The sequence below is a fragment of the Prosopis cineraria genome, unplaced genomic scaffold (genome assembly GCF_029017545.1).
Source record: "Prosopis cineraria cultivar Desert tree isolate PC_DT_omini unplaced genomic scaffold, ASM2901754v1 PC13, whole genome shotgun sequence".
Classification (NCBI taxonomy): Eukaryota; Viridiplantae; Streptophyta; class Magnoliopsida; order Fabales; family Fabaceae; genus Prosopis; species Prosopis cineraria.
Genome location: NW_026555344.1, coordinates 11,512,628 through 11,526,086, shown reverse-complemented (window position 1 = coordinate 11,526,086; position 13,459 = coordinate 11,512,628). Strand labels below are relative to the sequence as shown.

Here is a 13,459-nt window from a genome sequence, read left to right as displayed (position 1 = left end):
GGAGAAAAATCTCTCTTAAATGACTGATTTGCACTTTGTAAAATACCACTCCGTTTTCAAAAATAAGAGAAACTAATATTTTTTGTTTTTTTATTGTAAACAAAACTATAAATTTCAAGAAGCAATAATTACATTTTTTCCAAACTGTCCCTCATTAATGGATAGTATCATTAAATTGAAAAAAAAAGTAAATAATAATTATAAGGGCATTTTAGTCCAAATATTTTAATTTCAGATATAATTACTGTGATTCACTAATTTTCTTAAATTGTGTGAGATGATTAAAATTTTCCTCTATTCAAAAATGGAGTGAATATGACCAAATAAGAATTTAGAGTGAAGCTTGCAGACACCAAAGGATTCATTGCATTGTCATGAAGGTCAATCAAAGTAAATTAAAGAGCAATACTTGAAGAGGTTTTGAGTGTTCAAACTTCAAAGGAGCATGGCCAAAACAAGCTTCCAAGGACCCAGTTAATATGAGATTGATCTGAAAGGCTTTTTCATTGAGTAATCTAACTTTTTTCTGTACAAACACCTTCAGGGCCAGCCTATCAGTAACACACACAAATCATGCCCTCATTCTGTAGAAACAACATTTCATATACATAGCTGTCAAGTTCATAAGAGATATACTAAACTATGATTTGTCATACAATTTAACTTATAACCGCGCACGCACATACATGTCATATTACTATTAAGCACCTTACATACCATATTTTGAGAGGATAATCTGATAACGCAATATACCATAACTACAGATAACCCTTTTCCTTACAACATTCAATTGCATCCACCAACATTTGCTCAAGTCCATACTTGTACTCGAATCCAGCATCTATGAGCTTCTTAGATGACAGATCTGGAAATTTTGAGCCAGTGCCTACTTTTATGGAACTATACAATGAATAAGCAGAGAGGAAATGAAGTATAAATTTTAAAACACATAGAAGACAAAGTCATATACTTGAATCAAATTTTCATATCTGCAAAACAACAATGAAAAAGACAAGATAAACTCACTCTTTGGTTGGCATTTGAAATTCTGGGTATTTAGCAGACACAATTTCAGACACTTTTTCAATGGTTGCCAAACATGCAGAACAATTATATCTCCCTTTGGGATTGGGATGTTCAAGCAGAAATATGTGAGCTCTTGCTACGTCATCAACATGAACCATGGGTGTTTGCAGATAACAAAATGGGTCCTTCTTACCTGCATCAGATATTAAAAATACCAACATGTTATGACATTATACAGAACTAAATTATTTGCATAACCACATACAGTAAGTTTAAAATTAAATGTTAGAACTGCATTGGAAGTGACACGGAGTAGAGTGAAGCACAAACCGAATAAAAAATAGAGCGTTGAACCAACAGAGCCAGGAAGCTTAGGACAAATGAATGGTCCAACAACAAAGGTGGGAATCACAGTGACAACATCTAATCCATTTTGTTCTCCAAATTCAAGCACAGCTTTCTCTGTCAATGTCTTAGAAACTGCATAGGACCATCCGAATGTCTTTGAAGTTCTAAGTAAATCCACGTCACTCCATAAGCTCTCATCCTTTACTTCATCTTCTTTGCCAGCATAAGAAACAGCCGAGGCACTGGAAGTGTAAACAACTCTCTTTACAGTTTTTATACTGAGGCATGCTTGAACAATTCCCAATGCCCCATCAATGGATCTCTTGGTCACAATCTCCTCAGGTTCCTTTTCCTCAAAATCTACTGGAGTAGCCACGTGGAATACTCCAACGCACCCTTCAATGGCCTCCTTGAAACTTTCTGGGTCGCTTAGGTCTGCCTTCAGAATTTGTAGCCTCTGAGAAGCTCCTGGCAAATTTGTGAGGAAGCTCACATCTTTCTTGTGTTCTGCAATGTGGACAAGAAAATCGCAAGACTCCATCACCACAAAAACCTTTCTTTCATCTGATTTGCACTTTCCCATAAAAAGAAAGTTTAAAACAACGCCACTTAATAGAGAAAGACCCATCGACCAAAAAAAAAAAAATATAGAGAAAGACCCACAGGTTTCGTATTAACTAGAGAAAACCAACAGACCAAAAAACTGTTTTGGACAGAAAATTGTGGAGCTTTCACCCGGAAATCTCTTGGGAAATACTTGGAGTTATTACAGAAGATAAATTGACAGCTGATATATTTGCTTGAAATATATGGATAGACATTGAAACCTGGGTGAGATCTAATGGTAGTGTTAACAGAGTAACCATCCTCAAGAAGCCTCTTGATGATCCAGGAGCCAATAAAGCCAGTACCACCTGTAACACAAACTCTTCCTTTGGTCTCTTCCATTAGGTCATTCGGAGAAGAAGACAGGTTCGAGGGTGTTCTCGCGGAGAAACAAAAATCCAAGACACACAGGAAACACGTGTATTTGTCCAGTGAATCTTTTTGGGACACATGGTGTTTTGTAATTGGCGATGTTATGACAGAGTTATCCTGTGGTGGACCGCAGGGCGTGGAGGAAGATGGAAAATTACTTGATTTTCGTTATCACACAGGATGCCCTCTGATTGGAAACAGAAGAAAATATGAAGAAAGTTTTTCTGCTCAAAGAGGAAAAAAAAGTTGGAAGAAGGTGACATTGTCTTGTTCCATGATTAAGTTTTTCAAAAAATAATAATAAATTTTTTAATTATATAAATGATAATACCATCTTTTAAAATATTATAATTTTATTAAAGTTTTTAAAATTTTTTATATTAATAAATTTTAAAGTAAAAAATTATCTTACTTTTATTAAAAATAATAAATTTTAATCACAACTTTTATTTATAGAATAATAATTTTTATTTTATAAATCGTAAGAATTAAATAAAAAATTATAACTTATTAAATATAATTTTTATTTTAAAATAATAAACTTCAATCACAAATTTTATTTAAGAAATAATAACTTTTATTCTGTAATTTATAAAAGTTGAATAAAAAAGTACAACTTATTAAATATAATTTATATTATTAAAAATTATTTTTTAAAATAAAAAATTTCAATTACAACTTTTGTTTAATAAATAATAAGTTTTATTTAAAAAATTATAATAATTAAATAAAAAATTATAATTTATTATTAAAAGTAAAATAATATTTTTAATTTAAAATTTATTGACATAAAAATTCTTAAAATTTATTATGATATCTTAAAAGATTAAATTATTATTTATATAATTTAAAAAAATTTATTTTATTTTTTGGTTTTTCTTAAGCACAAGAAGAACATTAGGTCACCCTCATTCCACATAAAGTCATATAACTTATGTTGTTTTAAAAGTAGTTATTCTCAGTTTCTCATTCATTTTTAAATATAAAATAACAATCTATTTTTTTTTAAATTCAACAGTTGCATTTAATATTCAAATTTTTTTTATAACTTTTATAAATTAATTGTTCAAATATATTTTAAATAATTTAAATTCAATAATAAATTTTTAAAATTTTTATTTTGGTAAATATAATATTAAAAAATAAAGATAATTTTACAACTATCATTTCCTCAAAATATTTTTAAAAAAATTATAATTTAAAAATTTTAAATCTGAATTGTGTAGATTAGATCAAAAAAATCAATTCATAACAACTATAAAAAAACTTTAATATTAAATTTATACTATTTAAATTAAATCTAAACTAGTTAAATATATAATAAATGGTGACCAAGTAAATGTATTAAATTTTTTAAGATTAAATGACAAATTAAGTGCTTGACTAAATGCAGGGACCATTTAAACTTTTAATAGCCACAACGATGGAGTAACCACTGAAAACACCCAGAGTTTTCAATATCCACCATCCAGTGCTCAAACAAGGACCATTACCATGATCGCAGACTGAAAAGCATCAAAGTTCAAAGATGAAACACAAATAGAGAGAAAAATCATCTTGAGCTCTGCCCCAGAAGCACCATTCATTTTCTCAGCAATTTTCATCAGATCAATTCCACGCATCAAATTCATTCTCCCAGAGTGGATTATCAAAATATCAAACCGAGATTGCAGGGAATTCAAAAGAAATCATGTTGAGGAAGACGAATATTTATGAATTGCTGTTGTTCACCCCTTCATCAAAACAAGTACATGAAAATTATATCAAGAAAGCATCGATGCATACCACTTCATACGGTTTTGAAATTCAATCTTCCTGTCATTTCAGTGAAATTCATAACCCAGAAAGCGTTATATTGAATTCCCACCATCTTCACCGCAAGCAGAGCCACAAGCACCTCGCATTTCAGCACCAAGATCATGGTAATCTGTCGAACTACTATTGTTGTTGTTCTTCTTTCTGTTGGCCAAGTTGATTGAGAAATCAATGACGGGACGGCGTGTTTAGCAACTACAACAAATTCATCAACTCACCGGCATCAATAACGGCATCCCAGTTGGTCTGGCCATTTTTCTGAAATTGCCTGATGTCCCAAGTACCTCCAACACATCTTGGGTCCTCAAAATTACTGACCACCTTCACTTCCGCGGCCATTGCAGCAAGAGACCCATTATTCCGGCGGGGCTCTCATGCTTCTACGACAACGGTGGGGAAGGCTCCGGGACCGACTTGTTCCAATTCCACTGCAGTTGCAGCTGAAACTGAAGGCCCGATCCCATTTTCAGATGCAGAAGCCTTTAAGGTAGAAAAGAAAGGAGCGACTGTCGGCATGAGGGAAGTGAAGGGTTTGTGCCTGAGATCAGGTTCACCGTGCGATACAGAGAAACAGGAGTGGGTGAGAAGACACGTGAGCCCTGCAATGTTTAAAAGTAAGAGCGGTTATGATTATATCAACTTTAATTGTTGAGAGTTTATTCTTTCTATCAACTTTATTAATATTAATATAAAAAATAAAAAATTTTAAATTTTAAATATATTCTCATATAATAATTTTAAAAATTAAATGTTATATTATTTTTTTATAAATAATAATTTTAAAAATATTTTTTAAATATTACTTAAAAAATCATACGATGATTTATAAATAAAATTTAATAGATCTTTTAAAATATATTTATAAATAAATTTGAAAGGAATATTAGATATGAGTTTAGAGTCTAAATTACAGTAGAACCTAAAGTTTATGATTTAAATCATACCTTAACATTAATTTGAGGATTTAAATTATAATTTAATCCAATTTTATCTTAATAAATAAAATAACAATAACAGTAAAAAATTTTAAATTTAAAAAATTTGGACAGTTAAAATTTAGATGATGAGCATCATAATAAAAAGATGCAACTTTATTCTCTTCGTCTAGGAAACTATGAGATGGCTATCATAGGAAGGAATTTATAATCATCATTGCCTGTTCTTTTATTCTTTTTTAGCAATTATACTTGCACACACAGTACATATTGTAATTGTAACTCACCTTAAGAGTTAAATGTGTCTGTACCCCCCGGGGGGCAATATACATGAATATATGTTTACTAGTCTTATTTACAAGATGATTTTTTTTAGTATTATTTATAAGTTATATTATTAATTTTTTATATAATAGTTTTTTTTACATTCTATTAAATGTTAGTTGGATAATTGTTGTCTCGTTGATTTCTCATAGGTAATGGAATCTAAACACCAATCTCTGGCCGAATTGAGGAAGATTTTATGAGATTAATCCCAATAACTTGAGGAGGAAGGAAGCGGGGCGAACAGTGACGTAAGGCAAAATTATTATAGAGGCTTAGTGGGGTGTAATTTATGAATTATATAATTCTTATTAAGATTAAATTTTACCTTCATTTTAATAGCAGCTTGTGAAAAAAATCATTTCAATATTTTTATTGAATTTCAAAACATATGCGAAATTATTTTTTCTTATAACTTTTTCATAAATAAGTAATACAATTTTACTAATAAAAAAATAAATAATATTATTAGATATATTTTCAATATATCATACTATAATTAAGAGTATGATATAATTAATTTATAAGAAAACAGATCAATAAATTTTTTATGTAAATAATATTTTTATGAGGCCTAAAGCAATTGCTTTAATTGGCTTAAAGGTTTACCCGGTCATGACGCTGGAATCGAAGAAGAGTACAGGCGGAGGGTTTTGGATTTATCTTCCTCTGTGTTTTCGTATGACTCGCGAATATGAAACAAGATGCGGAAAAAAGAATCTGATTATGATGGGCAAAATGTTAATTTAAAAAGGATAAAGAAATAAAATAAAACTCCATTGCTCCACCATGGTTCAGGCTTAGGGCCTGTTGATGAGTTAGTAGTATGATTTCCACCAGACCGGGATTCCTTTTAATATATTTGTTTTAAAAAATTAATAAAAATATATTTAAAATACTTAATCATAAATTTTAATTTTAATCTAAACTCCTGGGTTATTGTAAAAGTAGTTCAAGATTTATAATACTATTTAACTTAAAATTCAGAGACTAATTTCTGTTGAATTTCAATATCTCAATTCATATGTATAATAATAATATGATAGAATAAAGTAATTCATGCGTACCTGAAGAATCATGAGTGCTAGAGAAATCTCGATTACCTCGAGTGCAGGCAGGTATACAACCCTCAAGTCCCCAGAGTCTTCAGAGAGTTCAGAGATAATGGAAGTAGAAGAAAATGAGTCGTGTATTTGCGGTTACCGACTAATCGTCTTATATAGATCAGATCGGTAACCGCCTTATTAAACAATTAAATAATTATATTATCTATTATCTCTGACTCAGTCAGTTAAGAGATAAGAAATAACTGACGGCTATTGGGTTGTGGGTTGGGCCTCTGCCCATTGGGCTCACTTGTATGGTCTACCTATCACGGTCCACACAAGATCATAAGGACCAATTTATTGGGCTTATTAATTAATGCTAATTCATAAATAATATTCCAACAATCTCCCACTTGGATTGCATTAATTAAGCAAGTTGTATAAACAAGCCACAAACAAAAATTCAGAAAATGAAACTCCACAAAATCACTGAATCCTATGGGGAAACAAGTGATATGATATCTCATAATCTGAATAAAACATGAAATTTTATTTCAAACACAGCTCAGTAAGATAACAACATAAATCACTGATTCCTATGGGAAAACAAGTGATATGCATAGCGTACCACAACAGAATCATTGAATCCTATAGGGATACAAGTGATATAGACGCATCTAACTGAACTGAACATAACTCACAGAAGAAAACAAAGCCTAAAGAGAAATTGCAACATAAAAGGTTCTCAAACTCCCACTAAACTAGGGCATCAAAGGAATTCACAATACCCATACAAGTTACATGATTTTGAAAAACTTCTACAGGTAAGCCCTTAGTCAGTGGATCTGCAAGCATCTGCGTGTCAGGAATGTGTACCACGCGGGTTTGAGACTCAGCAATTTTCTCTTTCACAAACATAAGTTTGATATCAAAATGCTTTGTACGACTGGAATTTCTGTGATTGTTAGCATAGTATACTGCAGATTTGTTATCACAATAAATGGTTAGAGGACGTGATATTGACTCAACTAGGTGCATGCCAGATATCAACTTCCTCAGCCATATAGTGTGACGTGTAGTCTCAAAGCAAGCAATATACTCAGCTTCCATAGATGAAACTGCTGTAAGTGTCTGTTTCACACTTTTCCAAGAGACAGCTCCTCCAGACAACATGAAAATATAGCCAGTCGTGGATTTACGATCATCCAGACAAGAGGCAAAATCTGAATCTGAAAAGCCAACAATCTCAAGATCTTCTGATCCTTAAAGTCATAATCAGAATACCCAACAACCTCAAGAGAATTTGACCTTCTGTAAGTCAACATATGATCCTTTGTACCTTGAAGATACCTCATAACTTTCTTAGCAACCTTCCAATGATCCGGACCTGGATCATTTAAGTATCGACCTAGCACTCCAATGGCAAAGGCTATATCTGGTCGAGTACACACTTGAACATACATAAGGCTGCCGACAGCGGAAGCGTATGGTATCTTTCTCATTTCAGTCCTCTTCTTATCATCCTTGGGACACTGTAACTTTGACAACAGCTCACCTTTCTGTACAGGAGCAGGTGAAGGAGAACATGAATCCATTTTAAATCTCTTAAGAACCCGCTCAATATAAGTGGCCTGTGATAAACCAAGAATACCACGAGATCTATCACGATGAATTTGTATCCTAAGAACGAAGGAGGCTTCACCCATGTCCTTAATGTCAAAATGGCAAGACAATAGGTGCTTTATCTCATTGAGGAAATTTATTGAATTGCTGGCTAATAAGATATCATCAACATAGAGAACAAGAATGGCAAAATTGTTCCCATCAAACTTTTGATAGATGCATTGATCTGAGACATTCTCAACAAAACCGAAAGAGATGATAACTTCATCAAATTTCAGATACCACTGCCTAGAGGCTTGTTTTAACCTATAGATGGATCTCTTTAATCTGCACACTAGATATTCTTTACCGGATTCAACAAAACCATCAGGTTGTGTCATGTAGACTTCTTCATACAAATCGCCATTCAAGAATGCAGTCTTGACATCCATTTGGTGAAGATTAAGATCAAGCTATGCAACTAAAGCCATTACCACTCTAAAAGCATCTTTGGTGGATACCGGGGAGAAGGTTTCTGTATAATCAATACCTTCTTTCTGGTTGTAGCCTTTAGCTATAAGTCTGGCTTTATATCTATCAATTTCACCCTTAGCTCCTCGTTTTGTTTTAAAGACTCACTTGCAACCCACTGGTTTAAACCCCTTTGGTAGCTCTACAAGCTCCCATACATGATTGCGGTACATAGAGGCAATTTCTTCACTCATAGCCTCCAACCATTCAGAAGAATGCGAGCTAGAAATAGCCTCTTGGTAACACATTGGGTCTAAGCTATCAATAACATCTGAATCAAATTCCTGCAAATATACCATGTAATCATCTGGAATAGCAGACTTGTGAACCCTTTGGGACCGTCTCGGTTCAACAACCATGTCCCTATCACCTTCTAAAGGTGGTTCATCTTGAGCTTCATTCTGATCCACGTCATTATTTCTGTCAACATGAGGAGTCGTCAAGATAGGCATAGGCAAAATGCTACTTTCGTCATGCAAGGTAATATGCCTAGGCACAGAGCTCCCACTGTCTAAGGCATCTTCAAAGAAGTAAGCTCGATCAGATTCAATTACCCTAGTAGTGTGATTTGGACAATAGAATCTGTACCCACGAGATCCGATGCAATAGCCAATAAAGAAACCATCAACAGTTTTAGCATCAAGCTTCATCTGTTGTGGATTGTAAGGTTTTACCTGTGCTTTACAACCCCAAACTCGCATATGCTTCAGCGCAGGAGTCCTTCCAAAATACAACTCATATGGAGTCTTTGGAACTGACTTACTAGGAACTTGATTCAAAATATAAACAGCAGTTTTGAGTGCATCACCCCACAAGAATTCTGGCAGTGAGGAGTGACTGATCATGCTCCTAACCATATCCATGAGGGTACGATTTCGCCTTTCTGCAACCCCATTTTGCTGCGGGGTGCCAGGCATAGTATACTGAGCTTCAATGCCATGCTCTTGAAGGTACAAAGCAAATGGCCCAGGGTTCCTGCCAGTCTCAGTATATCTCCCATAAAATTCTCCTCCTCTATCAGATCTCACACACTTGATCAACTTGCCAGATTTCAATTCGACTGCTGCTTTAAAGGTCTTGAATGCATTAAGGGACTCGCCCTTTTCACGCAAGAGTTCAATCCATCCATGACGAGAGTAATCATCCATGAAGGTGATGAAATATCTGAAACCACCCATAGCCGGAGGCGTGATAGGTCCACAGATATCAGTATGGATTAGGTCTAAAGTATTTTCAGACCTCTTTGCCCCTTTGGTTCTAGCTCTAGTAGGGAATTTTTCCTTTATACAGTCAACACAAGTCTCAAAATCTGAGAAATCAAGGTCTCGTAAGACACCTTGCTTGATCATGCGTTCCAATCTCTCTCTAGAGATATGACCCAAACGACGATGCCATAACATAAAGGAATTATCATTGGGCCTTTGACGTTTATGCCCAATAGCAGCATTGACATGAAGATTAGGAAGTTCAGGTGACCAATCATTCAATCGATATAAACCATATATCAAGGAAGCGACACCAACATTAATGGAATCAAAACAAATGTCAATTTTCCCATTTTCTTAGAAGAATGAATAGCCACAAATATCCAATGCAGAAGTTGAAATTAAATTCCTCTTCGCAGAAGGTACATAAACAACATTGTTCAAATGTAAAACATGACCAGAATTTAAATATAAAGAAATAGTTCCAATGCATTCAACCGATGCCTTGCTCCCTGCTATGCCAAAGACTGACCTCTGTGCCTCACTTGGAACCTTCTGGTTTCTTAGCCCCTGTGAAGAATTCACAACATGTACAGTGGCACTAGAATCCAGCCATCATGAGTCAAAGGAAGTTTCAATGGTGTTAGATTCAAAACAAACTAGAGCTAGAGGGGCAGTTTGAAGAGTTGTACCTTCACTTTCTTGTTTGTTCTTTAATTTGAAGCAATTAGCTTTAATGTGACCGGGTTTCTTGCAATAATTGCATAACCCTTTAAAGGGTTTCTTCCTCGACTTCTCACTCTTATCACCATCCTTCTTAAAGATTGGATTATTAGGCTTTAGGGCATCATGCTTCTCCCCTTTTTCTTATGTGACCCTCCAGATTTGCTGCTAGAGCCATGGGAAACATAGTTTATTGAGTGAGAGGAATTCTTCTTTATAGCTTTCTCTTCTTGAGTGACTATCGATATCATCTGGTCAACAGACCATTCAGCTTCTTGTGAGTTGTATGAAGTCCTCAAGCATGCATACTCTGATGGCAATGATTGAAGAACACGGTAAACTAAGGTACTTTCACCCAAATTAATTCCATATGACTTAAGCTTGTTATAGTAATGAACAAGCTTCAGAATGTGCTCCCTGACACCAGAAACTCCGTCATATCGAGTGTTGTCAAGAAGTGACAAATAGTAGTTCTTTTGAGTCTTGTCAAGCTTCTTGTATTTGTTACCAATAGCTTTCAAGTACTCTACTGCAGTATCCTTTTCAGGAATGCTGTTCCTAATTTCCTTTTCAATTGTGTACTTGATGATCGCTAGACAGATCCGGTTGGACTCACTCCATTGCTTATGGAAGGCCATTTCAGAAGCACTGGACTCGGAAGAGAGATCCACAGGCTTGGGTTCTCTCAGAGCTAAATCTTTCTCAGAAATGGTCAGATACATAGTTAGGGACTCTTTCCAGTCATCATAATTAGTCCCATTGAGAGCCTTCACAAAGGATAGTTGCGTAAAAGCGGAAACTGAAATCGCAAAATAGAAAATGAGAAATATTAATTATGCGTGCACAACATAATTATAAAACAGAATTCCCAACAAGCGATTATCAATTATGCAACTATAACCATGCACCAAGAAGGCTCATATACCATAAAGATTTAGCTCATACAAAAATCCATACAAAATAATGCATTAAACATTTCCATACCTATAGGGTACAATAAATATCTAATACATTAAAGGAGTGCTATTAGCCTATTCTCAAAGCCAACCATCAAAATCACATTAATAATGTCATACCTATAGGGTATGTCCATTATCAATGCTACAAGATCCAAAACATCATCAATAATTTACAAACTCACAAACTTTATGACTTTAGGACAAAACAAAATAATTTTAAAAGTCCTTAGGGTATTTTGGGAATTAGGGAACAAATTTAGGACTTAAGTGAAATTTTAAAAGGTAATCAGGGGCAAATAAGTAAGTCTGGGAGAGATTTGGGTCAAAATTACAATTCTGGAAGTTAAGGGACTAAACTGTAAATTTCCAGAAATATCATGGGGTTAATTCGTAAATTCAATAAATTATGGGCCAAAGGAGGTAATTTAAACTGAGGCTGAAACGCAATTATCAAAATTTTTTTTTGATCAAAGATCTGGGCCCATACGAAGATGGGCCCAGAACCATGGAACCGGATCCCTAGGATCCGGTTCCTGACCCGTTTCTAGGTTTTCCCAGCCGCGAGCTGGGAATGAGGAAGGGGGGAGATCGGCGTTGAGACGTTGACGGAGAGACGACGCCGGCGACGAATCCTACGGCGGAGACGAAGCCGGCGATAGAAGCCTGCTGCGGAGATGACGCGGTGACAGAAGCAGAGGCGGAACGACGCTGCGATCCTATTCTGACGAAGGAGGAAGATGCCGTGAACCTGACGGAATTCTACAGCTCCTTTTTTTTTCGACGACCTGAACCAGAAATATTTGCAGCAACTGAAGCTGCGTCTTCCCCTGAACGAAGTTGAACGAAATAGAAGCGTTTGGCATTTTTTTTTTTGAAGACAACAAAGTGAAGTTGAGACACCATCTCGGCCAGCGACCGCAGAGACGCCAGTAACAACAAAAAAAGACGCAGGGGAAGGATAGATCAAAGAACAGATAATATAATCAAATTTTATATTTGCAACTCTCTCTTGAATATAATAGGATGATGCATATATGAGTATATAGAATCTCATATTCATTCTCATTTTCAATAATATGGATACATATATAAAGAAAGAAAATATTTATATATATATATATATATATATCAACATATGAGAGAAATCTCTATCAATGTATCAATATATGCATTAGAAGAATTGAGATATACAAATTTAAAATTCGTTACCAGGCTCTGATGCCACGTGTTGAATCTCAATATCTCAATTCATATGTATAATAATAATATGATAGAATAAAGTAATTCATGCGTACCTGAAGAATCCATGAGTGCTAGAGAAATCTCGATTACCTTGAGTGCAGGCAGGTACACAACCCTCAAGTCCCCAGAGCCTTCAGAGAGTTCAGATATAATGGAAGTAGAAGAAAATGAGTCGTGTATTTGCGGTTACCGACTAATCGTCTTATATAGATCAGATCGGTAACCGCCTTATTAAACAATTAAATAATTATATTATCTATTATCTCTGACTCAGTCAGTTAAGAGATAGAAAATAACTGACGGCTACTGGGTTGTGGGTTGGGCCTCTGCCCATTGGGCTCACTTGTGTGGTCCACCTATCACGGTCCACACAAGATCATAAGGACCAATTTATTGGGCTTATTAATTAATGTTAATTCATAAATAATATTCCAACAATTTCTTCATTTTCTCAACTGTATTTTTCATGTTCAATGATATGTTTTCTTTATTTATCACTCGAAAGAGTTGATTTTACAGATTTTGTCAAACAAATGAATGATATTTAAAAAAAAAAAGTTATAATGGAACAAAGAGGGTGAGAGAATGCCAAATTGGTTGAAGCTCCAAGTTGCAAACATTAAGCCTTTCATCACAAGCATTTTTTTCCTCTTCTCTCTATTTTTTTCCCTCTTAATTCTCTCATTTAGGTATTTATTTGGTACAATTTTCAGATGGTAGTGGGG

At 34.5% G+C, this 13,459-nt stretch overlaps 2 protein-coding genes across 3 annotated transcripts; one reads left to right on the top strand and one right to left on the bottom strand.

Moving 5' to 3' along the window:
* Nucleotides 1-485: 485 nt before the first annotated feature.
* Nucleotides 486-2,505, bottom strand: LOC129290301 (vestitone reductase-like). 2 transcript variants are annotated; one of them, XM_054927036.1, is made up of 4 exons: nucleotides 2,202-2,505; nucleotides 1,357-1,881; nucleotides 1,027-1,219; nucleotides 486-865 (listed from the first exon to the last, which is right to left on the bottom strand). In XM_054927036.1, the coding sequence occupies exons 1-4, from the start codon at nucleotides 2,320-2,322 to the stop codon at nucleotides 853-855; spliced, it is 852 nt and encodes a 283-aa protein (XP_054783011.1). In that variant the 5' UTR covers nucleotides 2,323-2,505; the 3' UTR covers nucleotides 486-852. The 2 variants fall into 2 exon arrangements, with proteins under 2 accessions (XP_054783011.1, XP_054783010.1); XM_054927035.1 differs by having other exon boundaries at nucleotides 486-900; nucleotides 2,202-2,500.
* Nucleotides 2,506-3,887: 1,382 nt separating this feature from the next.
* Nucleotides 3,888-5,710, top strand: LOC129290302 (uncharacterized). The gene is made up of 2 exons (XM_054927037.1): nucleotides 3,888-4,781; nucleotides 5,579-5,710. The coding sequence occupies exons 1-2, from the start codon at nucleotides 4,439-4,441 to the stop codon at nucleotides 5,590-5,592; spliced, it is 357 nt and encodes a 118-aa protein (XP_054783012.1). The 5' UTR covers nucleotides 3,888-4,438; the 3' UTR covers nucleotides 5,593-5,710.
* The last annotated feature ends 7,749 nt before the right edge of the window (nucleotides 5,711-13,459 follow it).

What these genes read in the sequence shown, in the direction of transcription:
- LOC129290301 (XM_054927035.1), bottom strand. Translation starts at nt 2,322, where the DNA reads ATGGAAGAGACCAAAGGAAGAGTTTGTGTTACAGGTGGTACTGGCTTT. An exon ending in TACCATTAGATCTCACCCAG is followed by an intron (nt 1,882 to 2,201) that starts GTTTCAATGTCT and finishes TCCACATTGCAG; the next exon opens with AACACAAGAAAGATGTGAGC. An exon ending in TTTCAAATGCCAACCAAAGA is followed by an intron (nt 901 to 1,026) that starts GTGAGTTTATCT and finishes TTCATTGTATAG; the next exon opens with TTCCATAAAAGTAGGCACTG.
- LOC129290302 (XM_054927037.1), top strand. Translation starts at nt 4,439, where the DNA reads ATGTCCCAAGTACCTCCAACACATCTTGGGTCCTCAAAATTACTGACC.